Source organism: Salmo salar, chromosome ssa16 (assembly GCF_905237065.1).
Source record: "Salmo salar chromosome ssa16, Ssal_v3.1, whole genome shotgun sequence".
NCBI classification, from domain to species: domain Eukaryota; kingdom Metazoa; phylum Chordata; class Actinopteri; order Salmoniformes; family Salmonidae; genus Salmo; species Salmo salar.
The window spans coordinates 4,091,418-4,108,138 of record NC_059457.1 but is presented as its reverse complement, the minus strand read 5'-3'; the positions used below and the strand labels follow the sequence as shown (position 1 = coordinate 4,108,138).

At 49.3% G+C, this 16,721-nt stretch overlaps 1 protein-coding gene across 4 annotated transcripts in view; it reads left to right on the top strand.

The window, feature by feature from the left end:
* LOC106573059 (calcium/calmodulin-dependent protein kinase type 1D) overlaps positions 1–16,721 on the top strand; it is a 52,107-nt gene that overhangs the window by 25,015 nt on the left and 10,371 nt on the right. The window contains exons 1-2 of one of the 4 annotated variants that reach the window (XM_045696860.1): positions 6,743–7,462; positions 10,701–10,832. The exons of 1 other annotated variant lie outside the window; for it this stretch is intronic. In XM_045696860.1, the coding sequence (XP_045552816.1) occupies positions 10,723–10,832 (110 nt within the window). In that variant the 5' untranslated portion in view covers positions 6,743–7,462; positions 10,701–10,722. Of the gene's footprint in view, positions 1–6,742; positions 7,463–7,514; positions 7,622–10,700; positions 10,833–16,721 lie in introns of those variants that run through there. 2 more of the 4 variants (XM_045696859.1, XM_014147711.2) reach the window with 2 other exon arrangements.

The following is a 16,721-nucleotide window of genomic DNA, read 5'->3' as shown; positions in this document are numbered from 1 at the left end:
TGCCTCCCTCCCTCTCTCTCTCGCACACCCTCCCTCCCTCCCTCTCTCTCTCTCGCACACCCTCCCTCCCTCCCTCTCTCTCTCGCACACCCTCCCTCCCTCCCTCTCTCTCTCGCACACCCCTCCCTCCCTCTCTCTCTCGCACACCCTCCCTCCCTCTCTCTCTCGCACACCCTCCCTCCCTCCCTCTCTCTCTCGCACACCCTCCCTCCCTCCCTCTCTCTCTCGCACACCCTCCCTCCCTCCCTCTCTCTCTCGCACACCCTCCCTCCCTCCCTCTCTCTCTCGCACACCCTCCCTCCCTCCCTCTCTCTCTCGCACACCCTCCCTCCCTCTCTCTCTCGCACACCCTCCCTCCCTCCCTCCCTCGCACACCCTCCCTCCCTCCCTCTCTCTCTCTCTCGCACACCCTGCCTCCCTCCCTCTCTCTCTCTCTCTCTCGCACACCCTCCCTCTCTCGCACACCCTCCCTCCCTCTCTCTCTCTCTCGCACACCCTCCCTCCCTCTCTCTCTCGCACACCCTCCCTCCCTCCCTCTCTCTCTCGCACACCCTCCCTCCCTCTCTCTCTCGCACACCCTGCCTCCCTCCCTCTCTCTCTCTCTCTCTCTCTCGCACTCCCTCCCTCCCTCCCTCTCTCTCTCGCACACCCTCCCTCCCTCCCTCCCTCTCTCTCTCGCACACCCTCCCTCCCTCCCTCCCTCCCTCCCTCCCTCCATCTCTCTCTCGCACACCCTCCCTCCCTCCCTCCCTCCCTCCATCTCTCTCTCGCACACCCTCCCTCCCTCCCTCCCTCTCTCTCTCGCACACCCTCCCTCCCTCCCTCCCTCTCTCTCTCGCACACCCTCCCTCCCTCTCTCTCTCTCGCACACCCTCCCTCCCTCCCTCTCTCTCTCGCACACCCTCCCTCCCTCCCTCTCTCTCTCGCACACCCTCCCTCCCTCCCTCTCTCTCTCGCACACCCTCCCTCCCTCGCACACCCTCCCTCCCTCTCTCTCTCGCACACCCTCCCTCCCTCCTCTCTCTCTCTCGCACACCCTGCCTCCCTCCCTCTCTCTCTCTCTCTCTCGCACACCCTCCCTCTCTCTCTCGCACACCCTCCCTCCCTCTCTCGCACACCCTCCCTCCCTCTCTCTCTCGCACACCCTCCCTCCCTCTCTCTCTCTCGCACACCCTCCCTCCCTCTCTCTCTCGCACACCCTCCCTCCCTCTCTCTCTCGCACACCCTCCCTCCCTCTCTCTCTCGCACACCCTCCCTCCCTCTCTCTCGCACACCCTCCCTCCCTCTCTCTCTCGCACACCCTCCCTCCCTCCCTCTGTCTCTCGCACACCCTCCCTCCCTCCCTCTCTCTCTCGCACACCCTGCCTCCCTCCCTCTCTCTCTCTCACACCCTCCCTCCCTCCCTCTCTCTCTCGCACACCCTCCCTCCCTCCCTCTCTCTCTCGCACACCCTCCCTCCCTCCCTCCCTCTCTCTCTCGCACACCCTCCCTCCCTCCCTCCCTCCCTCTCTCTCTCGCACACCCTCCCTCCCTCCCTCCCTCTCTCTCTCGCACACCCTCCCTCCCTCCCTCCCTCTCTCTCTCGCACACCCTCCCTCCCTCCCTCCCTCTCTCTCTCGCACACCCTCCCTCCCTCCCTCTCTCTCTCGCACACCCTCCCTCCCTCCCTCTCTCTCTCGCACACCCTCCCTCCCTCCCTCCCTCCCTCCCTCCCTCTCTCGCACACCCTCCCTCCCTCTCTCTCTCTCTCACACACCCTGCCTCCCTCCCTCTCTCTCTCTCTCTCTCGCACACCCTCCCTCTCTCTCTCGCACACCCTCCCTCCCTCTCTCGCACACCCTCCCTCCCTCTCTCGCACACCCTCCCTCCCTGCACCCTCCCTCCCTCCCTCCTTCTCTCTCTCCCTCCTTCTCTCTCGCCCTCCCTCTCTCTCGCCCACCCTCCCTTCCTCTCTCTCTCGCCCTCCCTCTCTCTCGCCCACCCTCCCTTCCTCTCTCTCTCGCCCACCCTCCCTTCCTCTCTCTCTCGCCCACCCTCCCTTCCTCTCTCTCTCGCCCACCCTCCCTTCCTCTCTCTCTCGCCCACCCTCCCTTCCTCTCTCTCTCGCACACCCTCCCTCCCTCTCTCTCGCACACCCTCCCTCCCTCCCTCTCTCTCGCACACCCTCCCTCCCTCTCTCTCGCACACCCTCCCTCCCTCTCTCTCTCGCACACCCTCCCTTCCTCTCTCTCGCCCACCCTCCCTCCCTCCCCCTCCCTCTCTCTCGCACACCCTCCCTCCCTCTCTCTCGCACACCCTCCCTCCCTCTCTCTCGCACACCCTCCCTCCCTCTCTCTCGCACACCCTCCCTCCCTCTCTCTCGCACACCCTCCCTCCCTCCCTCTCTCTCGCACACCCTCCCTCCCTCCCTCTCTCTCGCACACCCTCCCTCCCTCCCTCTCTCTCGCACACCCTCCCTCCCTCCCTCTCTCTCGCACACCCTCCCTCCCTCCCTCTCTCTCGCACACCCTCCCTCCCTCCCTCTCTCTCGCACACCCTCCCTCCCTCCCTCTCTCTCGCACACCCTCCCTCCCTCCTCTCTCTCGCCCGCCCTCCCTCCCTCCCTCCTCTCTCTCGCCCGCCCTCCCTCCCTCCCTCCTCTCTCTCGCCCGCCCTCCCTCCCTCTCTCTCTCGCCCGCCCTCCCTCCCTCTCTCTCTCGCCCGCCCTCCCTCCCTCCCTCTCTCTCTCTCGCCCGCCCTCCCTCCCTCTCTCTCGCCCTCCCTCTCTCTCTCGCCCACCCTCTCTCTCTCGCCCTCTCTCTCGCTCTCTCTCTCGCCCTCCCCCTTTCTCGCCCGCCCTCTCGCACGCCCTCCCTCCCTCTCTCTCGCTCGCCCACCCTCCCTCTCTCTCTCGTCCACCCTCCCTCTCTCTCGCCCTCCCTCCCTCCCTCTCTCTCTCGCCCACCCTCCCTCCCTCTCTCGCCCACCCTCCCTCTCTCTCTCGCCCACCCTCTCTCGCCCGCCCTCCCTCCTCTCTCTCTCTCTCTCGCCCTCTCTCTCTCTCCCTCCCTCTCTCTCGCCTGCCCTTCTCTCGCCCGCCCTTCTCTCGCCCGCCCTCCCTCTCGCCCGCCCTCCCTCCCTCTCTCTCTCTCTCTCGCCCTCTCTCTCTCTCGCCTCCCTCTCTCTCTCCCTCCCTCTCTCTCGCCCTCCCTCTCTCTCGCCCTCCCTCTCTCTCGCCCTCCCTCTCTCTCGCCCGCCCTTCTCTCGCCCGCCCTCCCTCTCGCCCGCCCTCCCTCCCTGTCTCTCTTTCGCCCTCTCTCTCTTTTGCCCTCCTCACTCTCTCGCCCTCCTCCCTCTCTCTCTCGCCCTCCCTCCCTCCCTCTCTCTCGCCCGCCCCTCTCTCTCTCGCCCGCCCCCTCTCTCTCTCGCCTGTCCTCCCTCTCTCTCTCTCTCTCTCTCTCTCTCTCTCTCTGTCTCTGTCTCTCCCTGTCTCTCTCTCTCTCTCTCTCTCCCCTCAGCCGAACTAACCTCCAGGAAAGAAAGATTAGAATGATTATTTCCCTCATTTAATCAAGAGTCTGGCGAGCCGAGCACAGAGCTTACATTCCAGGAAAGCAACCCCAGGCCCTAGCCAGTGCTCATAACAACAACATGTAGGCCTAACGTCCCGTGTTGATGCAGTAGCAGACACTGGACAGAAGTTGTGTTAGTAATTATCAGTATGAGAGAATGTTACTTTATTCTCAGGATTTATAGAGGCAACATTTTGCGAAACAGAATTTGCTGTACAGTATGTATAATGCCTGTTTTAAAGTGATCATAATCTGATCCACGTTGTATATTGACACGCTTATGAAAACCTTTGTCACATTGCCAGTCTCAAGTACTCTCTGTTTTCTGTAAATACAAAGTCAATCAGCTGTCTTATGATCAGATGGGGCCTTTTGCTTGTCTTGGTGAATGTTGGCATAACACTGTAGTGTAGCCTACAGTGTTGGGTTCAATTCATGAGAGCTCATAACAGCATGTAGACCAACACGTAGGTGCCACTGGTTGCCCCAGGCGCATTTTGTTATATTGTTTTTGAAAAGGAGATGAGCATCTAGCGACGTAGTAAAATAAAATGTTCATAGTACATACTCTGCTGTTGTGACGCACGTGCAGTACTGTCCAAGGGAATAAAACAGTGTTCGTTGCTTGAAGTATTGTCTGTTGATGTAATATCGCAAACGGACATGGCAGTTTCACCGCAATGGATTCCAACTTTGACATTCCCCTAGTATCGATGTAGCTGCAAGACAGTATGGCAGTAATCACCACTTTGAGGGAATTTTGGCAACACTTTAGCCTGCAGCTGTTATGATTCAGTTATAATACATTGTAAGACCTGTCATAAGCATGCATGTCCGCTTATAATATCGTTATCGTCTCCTTGTGATCCTGACTAAATTATAGCCGCTTTGAGTCGGTTTGTCATTTTCTACCGGAGAGACATGACATATTATACGCCTTAGACGTTGCTTGTTTTGGTGAATGTTGGCATAGGACACTGTGTATTGGTAACGGAATAGTCCTGACGGGACAAGGACGCCAGTGACGGTACTTAAGCAAGGTTGTGGTCCGTCGACTGTTCTGCAGCTGAACGATGACCATGAACTCAACCCCTAAAGGGAATTCTAATTCCATTAGACCAGTACATGCTCTACCCCATCTGGATTATCTAGCCTAGCTAGCAGTGATTTTCCATCCAATAGATGACATAAGTGGAGCAGTAATGCGTCTTACACAACATGATTCTCTGTGATTTACTCTGACTCAGAATCTACAGCAGCGGCACAGGCCATGACGAGGGCACGCGCTCTCACACACACACACACACCAACTCTAGCCTAGCTCGGCCCCCGTGACCCCCAAAACCACTCCACACTTTTTAACATTTACATAAACTCACTCTATATTCACATAATTGCCAATGGTTTATTATGCTAGTGCCCCCGTGCTCTTTAGAGAAAAGAAAAACCATCACACTGCACCCGTCTCAGGTTTTTCTTTCTCTAAAGTTACATTTAAACATTTCCTCGCTAAAAGAATCTTAGAATGTGCAAGTGCTTTTCATCTTTGAGTGCCCTGAGCCTCAGAGTACTGGATGGGTTGGGTGTCTTGATACAGGCTTATTGCATACAGCAGCAGCTGTGGAATGGGTTTCACAGAGAAGGAATACCCATTAGTCAGCTTAGCTAGCATCTTAGCCTGGTCTCAAGTCGTACACAGCAATGTGACCCAACTGTGGTTTGAAACGGGATCTCGTGTGTCACAAGACTGGGTTAGGCCACTCCGCTAAAGCCTAGGCAGGCATTAGCTCGGGAAGCCAACATAAGTCTTCAGGTCTCAGACAGGATTTCTTATCCTGCAAGTGTGGCTCACAGAGGGAAGTGCCTATTCACTCTGGAAGGACCTTTTGAGGTAACCGACTAGGAGCTAATCAGCCACTTATTCCACGAAAGCAGAGCAAAAGAGAGTCAGTGTATTCATGGCAGTAAAGCGCTCAAGGTCAAAGCAAACTAGTCTACGACATACACACACTGATAACACACTAGATTGTGACACTGGGTCAAAGCCAGTTCGTGGAGCCACGCTGTCATTTTTAAATCCACTAATGGATTGAAAGGAGTTTTACTCGAGCCAAATTTAGATGAAGCTTTTCTCCTCAATTAATGCTGCGCTTATGTTCCAGCTCACACCTTGGATTATAGTCTAACAGGGTAGAGTCGGTCACATAAGGTGTCAAGTAATTATTCTTTTTTTTTTTTTTACGTAGACGCTCTCTCGTCTGACTGTGTGTACGCACAAATGTTTTCTTTTAACCTCAAGAAAAGATGCGTCCCAACTTCCACCCATAATGAGTTGCCTATATTGTGGGAGCCCCTATTGTGTATCATGTACCGTGTGTGTGTCATGTAGTGGCAGAGAGACAACAGTCTCTGCGGCGTTCTGCTGTGTAGTTACCAGCAGGAAATGATGTTGGCTCACCCTGTGTGAGGTGAAGGTAGAATGCACTGCAGCAACCATTTTCTAACTGTGTGTGTGTGTGTGGTGAACGCTTGCTTCTGTGCGTTGTAACATCCCCTCCAAGCTTCCTGTGGTTTTAATCATTGTGTTCCTTTCACTCTGACTGTAGCATAGTGCAAACTATACAATGCTCTGGTAAAGACATGCACGAAACACCTTTCTCACACACACACACACACACACACACACACACACACACACACACACAGTGGCTCGCAGGTCTGCATACACACATTCATACCCACATATGAAGTCAGTCAGCACTTGCCTTTTGGGTTTTCTAACGAATTTCCTGCCATTCTACACACATTTCTCCACAGGGTGGAGAGGAATACTTGCCGTTTTTAAACATATCTTAGTGAGTGTGAGTCACAAAATCAATGGGAGCCCCACGGTTGCTAATTCGACCATGATTACAAGTTTATATAGCTGGCTAGACTTTCCAATAATAAAATGTAAATAATGCTGACGTGGGCTAATTGAGTGACTCAGTGACTGACATAAAATAAACTGCTGATGCACATTTCCACATTGCTCCTGGTGTATTCTACAATTCTACTCTCAATAAGTTGAGACCCCGTCTTTTTGCGGTGGGGTGGGGAGGTATTGAGCCGCTGGCATACAGCCAGTGGTCCATCCCTATAATAGACCCTCGACAAGAGCCAAGGATTTAAAAACAGCAGTGCCACGGAGGTTGCTCTGTGTGTGTGAAGGGATGGTGGTGGATAGGGGTGTATCTGTGTATGATAATGACTAACATTCAGGCACTTATTTCTGTTGTGTGGTTAAAGAGCAGGGAACACAGAAGAAAATTACACAAAAGTAAAGGGAATATAGTAAGTAAGCGCGAGTATAGGCGGGAGAAAGGGCTAGCCAGAGTGGGAAGGAGAGGAGAGATAATGGAGGAAGCTGGCTACACGATCAATTCAGGGTTTTTATTAACTAGCTTTAGAAGGCACAGCACAAGGACATGGCTTGTAAGGCTGGTAGGTAAGTTTGTGATACAAATTATGATAGGAGGTTGCATGCTAACCAAACAAAGGACATTTCGCAATACCTATGGAACAGGATATACAAGGCCACATAGGAAGTATTCTAAGGAAAGTATAGCATCATAAACGGTCTGATTGGCAATAAACATACAGGCTAGAACGTTAGCATTGTACAATTCTCCATACACATAAAGGGCACTTACTTAAGAGTGAGGGACGCCCAACAAGGGACTTGGGCTGCCCCATGCCACCACACACTGAACAAACACTACGGAAACACAAGCTACTTTATACCAGAGGAACGGTGATTATCAGAGGGAGTTAAGGTGTGGTGACTTGGCAGCAGATGTGGGACGTCCAGAGGGTAGCTGGGGAGTCGGGGCAATGGCATGATCCTCCAGAACAGTCCAAAGTTGACCAAGGTACTCTCTCTTTCATTTCCTCTCTCTACCACCTCCGTCTCTATCAAATCAAAGTTCATTTGTCACGTGTGCCGAATACAACAGGTGTAGACCTTACACTGAAATGCTTACTTACAGGCTCTATCCAATAGTGCAAAAAAGGTATTAGGTGAACAATAGGTAAGTAAAGAAATGAAAACAACAGTGAAAAATAACAGTAGCTAGGCTATATACAGTAGCGAGGCTATATACAGTAGCGAGGCTACATACAGACACTGGTTAGTCAGGCTGATTGAGGAAGTATGTACATGTAGATATGGTTAAAGTGACTATGCATATATGATGAACAGAGAGTAACAGTAACGTAAAAGAGGGGTTGGTGGGTGGTGGGTCCCGGGACACAATGCAGATAGCCCGGTTAGTCAACGTGCGGGAGCACTGATTGGTAGGGCCAATTGAGGTAGTATGTACATGAATGTGTAGTTAAAGTGACTATTCATATATGATAAACAGAGAGTAGCAGCAGCGTAAAAAAGGGGTTGGGGGGGGGGCACAATTTGCAAATAGTCCGGGTAGCCATTTGATTACCTGTTCAGGAGTCTTATGGCTTGGGGGTAAAAACTGTTGAGGAGCCTTTTTGTCCTAGACTTGGCACTCCGGTACCGCTTGCCATGCGGTAGTAGAGAGAACAGTCTATGGCTGGGGTCTTTGACAATATTTAGGGCCTTCCTCTGACACCGCCTGGTGTAGAGGTCCTGGATGGCAGGCAGCTTAGCCCCAGTGATGTACTGGGCCGTACGCACTACCCTCTGTAGTGCCTTGCTGTCGGAGGTCGAGCAATTGCCGTTCCAGGCAGTGATGCAAACAGTCAGGATGTTCTCGATGTTGCAGCTGTAGAACCTTTGAGGATATCAGGACCCATGCCAAATCTTCTTCGTTTCCTGAGGGGAAATAGGCTTTGTCGTGCCCTCTTCATGACCGTCTTGGTGTGTTTGAACCATTCTAATTTGTTGCTGATGTGGACGCCAAGGAACTTGAAGCTCTCAACCTGCTCCACTCCAGACCCGTCGATGAGAATGGGGGCGTGCTCAGTCCTCCTTTTCCTGTAGTCCACAATCATCTCCTTAGTCTTGGTTATGTTGCGGGATAGGTTGTTATTCTGGCACCACCCGGACAGGTCTCTGACCTCCTCCCTATAGGCTGTCTTGTCGGTGATCAGGCCTACCACTGTTGTGTCATCTGCAAACTTAATGATGGTGTTGGAGTCGTACCTGTCCATGCAGTCGTGGGTGAACAGGGAGTACAGGAGGGGACTGAGCACGCACCCATGGGGGGCTCCAGTGTTGAGGATCAGCGTGGCAGATGTGTTGCTACCTATCCTCACCACCCGTCAGGAAGTCCAGGATCCAGTTGCAGAGGGAGGTGTTTAGTCCCAGGATCCTTAGTACCCTCAAAGCTCATCACTAAGCTATGGTGTTGAACGCTGAGCTGTAGTCAATGAATAGCATTCTCACGTAAGTGTTCCTTTTGTCCAGGTGGGAAAGGGCAGTGTGGAGTGCAATAGAGATTGCATCATCTGTGGATCTGTTTGGGCAGTATTCAAATTGGAGTGGGTCTAGGGTTTCTGGGATAATGGTGTTGATGTGTGCCATTACCCGCCTTTCAAAGCACTTCGTGGCTACGGACGTGAGTGCTGTGGGTCTAGTCGTTTAGGCAGGTTGCCTTTGTGTTTTTGGACACAGGGACTATGGTGGTCTGCTTGAAACATGTTGGTATTACAGTCTCAATAAGGGACAGGTTGAAATGTCAGTGAAGACACCTGCCAGTTGGTCAGCACATGCCCAGAGCACACGTCCTTGTAATCCGTCTGGCCCCGCAGCCTTGTGTATGTTGACCTGTTTAAAGGTCTTACTCACGTCGGCTACGGAGAGCGTGATCACACAGTCGTCCGGAACAGCTGATGCATGCCTCAGTGTTGCTTGCCTCGACGCGAGCATAGAAGTGATTTAGCTCGTCTGGGAGGCTCGTGTCACTGGGCAGCTCGCGGCTGTGCTTCCCTTTATAGTCTGTAATAGTTTGCAAGCCCTGCCACATAAGACAAGCATCGGAGCCGTTGTAGTATGATTCAATCTTATCCCTGTATTGATGTTTTTCCTGTTTGATGATTCGTCGCAGGGCATAGCAGGATTTCTTGTAAGCTTCCGGGTTAGAGTCCCGCACCTTGAAAGCGGCAGCTCTACCCTTTAGCTCAGTGCGAATGTTGCCTGTACGCATCTCTGTGTGTGGAGTACAGGTGATCTAGAATTTGTTTCCCCCCTCTGGTTGCACATTTAACATGTTGAGAGAAATTTGGAAGAACTGATTTGTTTCCCTGCATTAAAGTCTCTGGCCACTAGGAGCGCCGCCTCTGGGTGAGTGGTTTCCTGTTTGCTTATTTCCTTATACAGAGTACATGCTGACTGAGTGCAGTCTTAGTGCCGGCATCTGATTGTGGTGGTAAATAAACAGCCACAAAAAGTATAGCTGAGAACTCTCTAGGCAAGTAGTGTGGCCTGCAATTTATCACAATATACTCTACTTGAGGTGAGCAAAATCTAGACACTTCCTTAGATTTCATGCACCAGCTATTGTTTACAAATATGCACAGACCGCCCCCTCCCCCTCGTCTTACCGGAGTGTGCTGTTCTATCTTGCCGGTGCAGCGTGTATCCCGCTAGCTGAATACCCATGTCGTCATTCAGCCACGATTCCGTGAAACATAGGATATTACAGTTTTTGATGTCCCTTTGGTAGGATATTCGTGATCGTACCTCGTCTAGTTTATTGTCCAATGATTGCGCGTTGGCGAGTAATATTGACGGTAACGGCAGCTTTCCCACTCGCCTCCTGCGGGACCTCACCAGGCATCCCGCTCCGTGTACTCTATACCTGCGTCTCCTCCTATTGCAAATAACGGGGATGTTGGCCCTGTCAGGTGTTTGGAGAATGTCCTGTGCTTCCTCCTTGTTGAAGAAAAAATATTTTGTCTAATCCGAGGAAGTGATCGCTGTCCTGATATCCAGAAGCTCTTTTTTTGCCGTAAGATACAGTTGCAGAAACGTTATGTACAAAATAAGTTACAAATAACGTGAAAAAAACACATAATAGCACAATTGGTTGGGTGCCCGTAAAACTGCTGCTATTTCTTCTGGCGCCATTTTAACACTACCCCTTTCTCTCCCCCCCCCATCTTTATCTCCCTTTCCCTTTGTTTCCACAGTGGTGCGTTCTCTGAGGTGATCATGGCCAGAGAGAAGGCCACAGGGAAGATGGTTGCAGTGAAGTGCATCCCAAAGAAAGCACTGAAGGGAAAAGAGACCAGCATTGAGAATGAAATCGCCGTGCTTAGGAAGTAGGTACCGGGCGCCCTGAGGGCGATCAAGGGGGGAGTAGTTGCTTGGTTACGGCTGCCATCCTTCGACTCCGCCATCCTGGCTTTCTCTCTTCCTTCTCACCAGTGCTTGTTTCTCTTGCTCCTTTATCTAATGACCCTGAAGCAGCAGTGTAGTTTAACAGGTTTCACTGTTCAGGTCACCGACGTCAGCACACATACACTCCTCCTGCCCGTCATTCACCCACCTGTCTCTCTGAAGGAGGCCCGTCATTTTATCTCTTTTCCATGGTGTTTTAGTGTTCTGATCACCCACACCTTGTTGCTTGGACACCAGAGTGGTATACTACAATGCAAGCTAGATTTACTCAGGGTTTTCTTAAGCAAACCAGCTTCAGTTAGCTTCACATTCTAGCTCAGGCTTCATCCATATTACGACGGTGGATATTGCTCATCCGCCTGCCACTCTCTCGCAGGCTTGTAACTGCGTGTGCATGTTGAATGCCGGACTCTTCATTGAGACAATACTGAAACACCAATCCATGGGCGATTCAGTGCCACATTATCATTTGTGCCGACATCAAAATACAAATTCAGCAGGCAATGGTGTTACTTATTGTTGATGCCACCTTTAGTGTGTTTATCAATGCATAAGCACCTTTTTTCCCACTCGGTTATCCGGAGTTGACCAAAGTTACCTCACTAACTACTCTAAACCAGGTACATAGTATACAGTTGAAGTCGAAAGGTTACATACACTTTCCAAATGCCTGAATGTACCACATTCATCTGTACAAACAATAGTACGCAAGTATAAACACCATGGGACCACGCAGCCGTCATACCTCACAGGAAGGAGACACGTTTTGTTTCCTAGAGATGAATGTACTTTGGTACGAAAAGTGCAAATCAATCCCAGAACAACAGCAAAGGACCTTGTGAAGATGCTGGAGGAAACAGGTACAAAAGTATCTATATCCACAGTAAAACGAGTCCTATATCGACATAACCTGAAAGGCCGCTCAGCAAGGAAGAAGCCACTGCTCCAAAACCACCATTAAAAACGCCAGACTACGGTTTGCAACTGCACATCGAGACAAAGATCGTACTTTTTGGAGAAATGTCCTCTGGTCTGATGAAAGAAAAATAGAACTGTTTGGCCATAATGACCATCGTTATGTTTGGAGGAAAAAGGGGGAGGCTTGCAAGCCGAAGAACACCATCCCAACCGTGAAGCACAGGGGTGGCAGCATCATGTTGTGAGGGTGCTTTGCTGCAGGAGGGACTAGTGCACTTCACAAAATAGATGTCATCATGAGGTAGGAACATTATGTGGATATATTGAAGCAACATCTCAAGACATCAGTCAGGAAGTTAAAGCTTGGTTGCAAATGGGTTTTCCAAATGGACAATGACCCCAAGCATACTTCCAAAGTTGTGGCAAAATGGCTTAAGGACAACAAAGTCAAGGTATTGGAGTGGCCATCACAAAGCCCTGACCTCAATCCTACAGAAAATGTATTGGCAGAACTGAAAAAGTGTGTGCGAGCAAGGAGGCCTAAAAACCTGACTCAGTTACACCAGCTCTGTCAGGAGGAATGGGCCAAAATTCACCCAACTTATTGTGGGAAGCTTGTGGAAGGCTACCCGAAACGTTTGACCCAAGTTAAACAATTTAAAGGCGATGCTACCAAATACTAATTGAGTGTATGTAAACTTCTGACCTACTAGGAATGTGATGAAAGAAATAAAAGCTGAAATAAATCATTCTCTCAACTATTATTCTGACATTTCACATTCTTAAAATAAAGTGGTGATCCTAACTGGCCTAAGACAGGGCATTTTTACTAGGATTAAATGTCAGGAATTGTGAAAAACTGAGTTTTTAAATGTATTTGACTAAGGTGTATGTAAACTTCCGACTTCAGCTGTAGGTATGGAGCGAAATACCTGTCAAAAGGTTGAACGTACATATCATTAGGATCGTGAGAAAAACCATGCAAGAAACATAAAACGTAAACTTTGAAATAGGGTTTTGTACGTTTACAGATCTATGTTACAACTATTAATGAATATTTACATGTTCAATTCTTACTTTACTTCTCCCTTTACTCGGTGACAGATCTTTTTTATGCGGACAAACTTTATTCAGTAATGTGCAATCTGCAAAGGACAGGAACTGAACGTAGCTAGTTGAAGTTAGCTAGTTAATCAAGCAACTCTTGCCCAGACATTAGAGTTGCTTTGCAGCTTCCGGTTTAATTTGCAAATTAAAAGTCTAGAGCTTGTTTTAGAACCGCATTCAATAACTACGTTACACCAGTAGATGGCGTAGTATAGGCTTGGGCCTTCAGCAAATGACTTGTGTGAGAATGGTAAAGACACAGAAGAGCCTTGTCTAGAATAACCACCTGCACTGCAAAATAGATAGCAGAGTAAGCCTAAATCATATTTACTATCTAAATATACCATGCTGTTGTGTTATTTAATGGCCATATAATTGCATCATTTGTTCTTATAGCCGCGTGGGGCTATTATGGTGATCATGTGACCGCACTTTTTCCTGTATTTGGGAGAACGGACTCTAGGCCTTGTATTAGGCATTTTGATTGTTTTATTAATGAATTCCACTCTGTATGTAGGCTTGTTATAGCCATTTTCATTGCACAGCCCCATCGCGCAGAGGCCATGTATCCATTTCAATAAATGAGACAAAACAAAATATTAAGTCTTGGCTATAACCTGTCCTGAGCGAAATAGCCAAGGGGTACCAAATGGTCAAGACCATCTATAGCTTATTTTTATTGCCAGATCTGTTTTCCCGATCAGCCACTGCATGTGCTTCTTCAACAATTTTTGTTTAACATTTAGAGGATGTATTTAGAAACCTGTGAGCTAGGGTCTCTTTTTAACGCGAGCCATATAATGAAAACACAAATAGAGTTCTAAAATGATTCTGCATGATACCAGTACCCAAAATGATAGCCTAAATTGCAATGCCTACAAGTTGAAGGCCATTTTTTTTTATTTGGATATGCCTAAATCAAACGTTGAATTATTAAAGTGATGGGCTAAAGAACTTTTCAATAAACAAACTGGTGAGAATGTTCTATTCTCTTTGATTTAGTTCCTATTGCAACTCAAACAAATGACTGACTGACTGAACTGAACTGAACGAAGGATTAATTAAATATTCAAATATGTTGAATTAACGAGTTGCACGCATCATGCATGTTTTGTGCTTTATTTGGCTAGTAGGCAAATAGGCCTACATTGGGGTATAATGACAATGGCTGCATGCCTCCAGAAGGGCATCTTCTGAGGCTGAGGGGGGGCTTTTCTGAAGGCGAATGGTGCTGTGGTGCTGCATGGAGATCACAAGCTCTTCAACTGGGCAGCAGTGTCGCGATGGAGGGAATATCCTATAAATCAAATCAAAATTGTATTGGTCACGTACACGTGTTAAACAGATGTTATTGCGGGTGTAGTGAAATGCTTGTGTTTCTAGCTCCAACAGTGCAGTAATATCTAACAAGAAATATCTAACCATTTCACAACAATACACACAAATCTAAAAGAATGGAACTAAGAATATATAAATATTTGGACAAGCAATGTCAGAGCGGCATAGACTAAGATAGTATATACAAATGAGATGAGTAATGCAAAATATGTAAACATTATTAAAGTGACTAGTGTTCCATTATTAAAGTGGCCAGTGATTTCAAGTCGATGTATTTAGGGCAGCAGCCTCTGTGCTAGTAATGGCTATTTAACAGTCTGATGGCCTTGAGATAGAAGCTGTTTTTCAGTCTCTCGGTCCCAACCTGTACTGACCTCACCTTCTGGATGATAGCGGGGTGAACAGACAGTGGCTCGGGTGGTTGATGTCCTTAATTATCTTTTTTGCCCTTCTTGTGACATCGGGTGCTGTAGGTGTCCTGGAGGGCAGGTCGTTTTCCCCCGGTGATGTGTCTGGAGAACACTGCGGTTGCGGGCGGTGCAGTTGCTGTACCAGGAGGTGATAAAGCCTGACAGGATGCTCACAATTGTACATCTATGAGGGTTTAAGGTGCTATGACAAATTTCTTCAGCCTCCTGAGGTGGAAGAGGCGCTGCTGCGCCTTCTTCGCTACACTGTCTGTGTGAGTGGACCATTTCAATGTGTCAGTGATGTGTACGCCGCTGAAGCTTTCCACCTTCTCCACTGCGGTCCCGTCGATGACAATAGGGGGGTGTTCCCTCTGCTGTTTCCTGAAGTCCACGATCAGCTCCTTTGTTTTGGTGACGTTGAGTGAAAGGTTATTTTCCTGGCACCACACTCCCAGAGCCCTCACCTCCTCCCTGTAGCCTGTCTCGTTATTGTTGGTAATCAGGCCTATTGTTGCCGTCCGCAAACTTGATAAATGAGTTGAAGGCTTGCGTGGCCACGCAGTCATGGGTGAACAAGGAGTACAGGAGGGGGCTGAGCACGCACCCTTGTGGGGCCCCAGTGTTGAGAATCAGCGAAGTGGAGGTTTGTTTCCTACTTTCACCTCCTGAGAGTAGCCTGTCAGGAAGTCCAGGACCCAGTTGCACAGGGTGGAGTTCAGACCCAGGGCCTCGAGCTAAATGAGCTTGGAGGGTACTATGGTGTTGAATGCTGAGCTATTGTCAATGAACAGCATTCTTACATAGGTATTCCTCTTGTACAGATGGGATAGAGCACAGTGCAGTGTGATGGTGATTGCATCATCTGTGGATCTATTGGGGTGGTAAGCAAATTGAAATGGGTCTAGGGTGTCAGGTAAGGTAGAGGTGATATGATCCTTGACTAGTCTCTCAAAGCACTTCATGATGACAGAAGTGAGTGCTACGGGGCAATAGTCATTTAGTTAAGTTACCTTTGCTTTCTTGGGTACAGAAACAATGGTGAGCATCTTGAAGTATGTGGGGACAGCAGACTGGGATAGGGAGAGATTGAATATGTCTGTAAACATTCCAGCCAGCTGGTATGCGCATGCTCTGAGGACGCGGCTAGGGATGCCGTCTGGGCCGGCAGCCTTGCGAGGGTTAACACGCTTAAATGTCTTGCTCACATCAGCCATGAAGGAGGAGAGCCCACAGTCCTTGGTAGCAGGCCGCGTCTGTGGCACTGTGTTATCCTCACAGTGGGCGAAGAAGGCGTTTAACTTGTCTGGAAGCAAGACGTCGGTGTCCGTGATGTGGCTGGTTTTCCTTTTGTATTTCGTTACTATCTGTAGACTCTGCCATATACGTCTCATATCTGAGCCGTTGAATTGCGACTACTTTGTCTCTATACTGACATTGTGCCTGTTTGATTGCCTTACGGAGGGAATAACTACACCGTTTGTATTCGGCCATATTCCCAGTCACCTTGCCATGGTTAAATGCGGTGGTTCGCACTTTCAGTTTTGCGCGAATGCTGCCATCTATCCACGGTTTCTGGTTAGGGTAGGTTTTAATAGTCACAGTGGGAACAACATCTCCTATACACTTCCTGATAAACTCAGTCACCGTATCCGTGTATTTGTCTATGTTGTTCTTGGAGGCTACACGGAACATATCCCTGTCCACGTGATCAAAACTTTCTTGAAGAGTGGATTCCGATTGGTCAGACCAGCGTTGAATAGTCTTAGCACGGGTACTTCCTGTTTGAGTTTCTGTCTATAGGAAGGGAGCAACCAAATGTTAATTTCAAAGTCTATATGTTCATGACTCGATTCATATAAATCTTGTGAAATATTAGAAATTCATATTAACCCCTCCTACAGAATATGCTTTGCCATAATTTTGAGTGATTTAAATAAACTTCTCATATTTCTTCTCTAATCTGTAGGACATAAAACAATTTAGAGGTAAGATGGATATCGATTTTTGAGATGACATGTAGTGTTTTCATATTTTAGT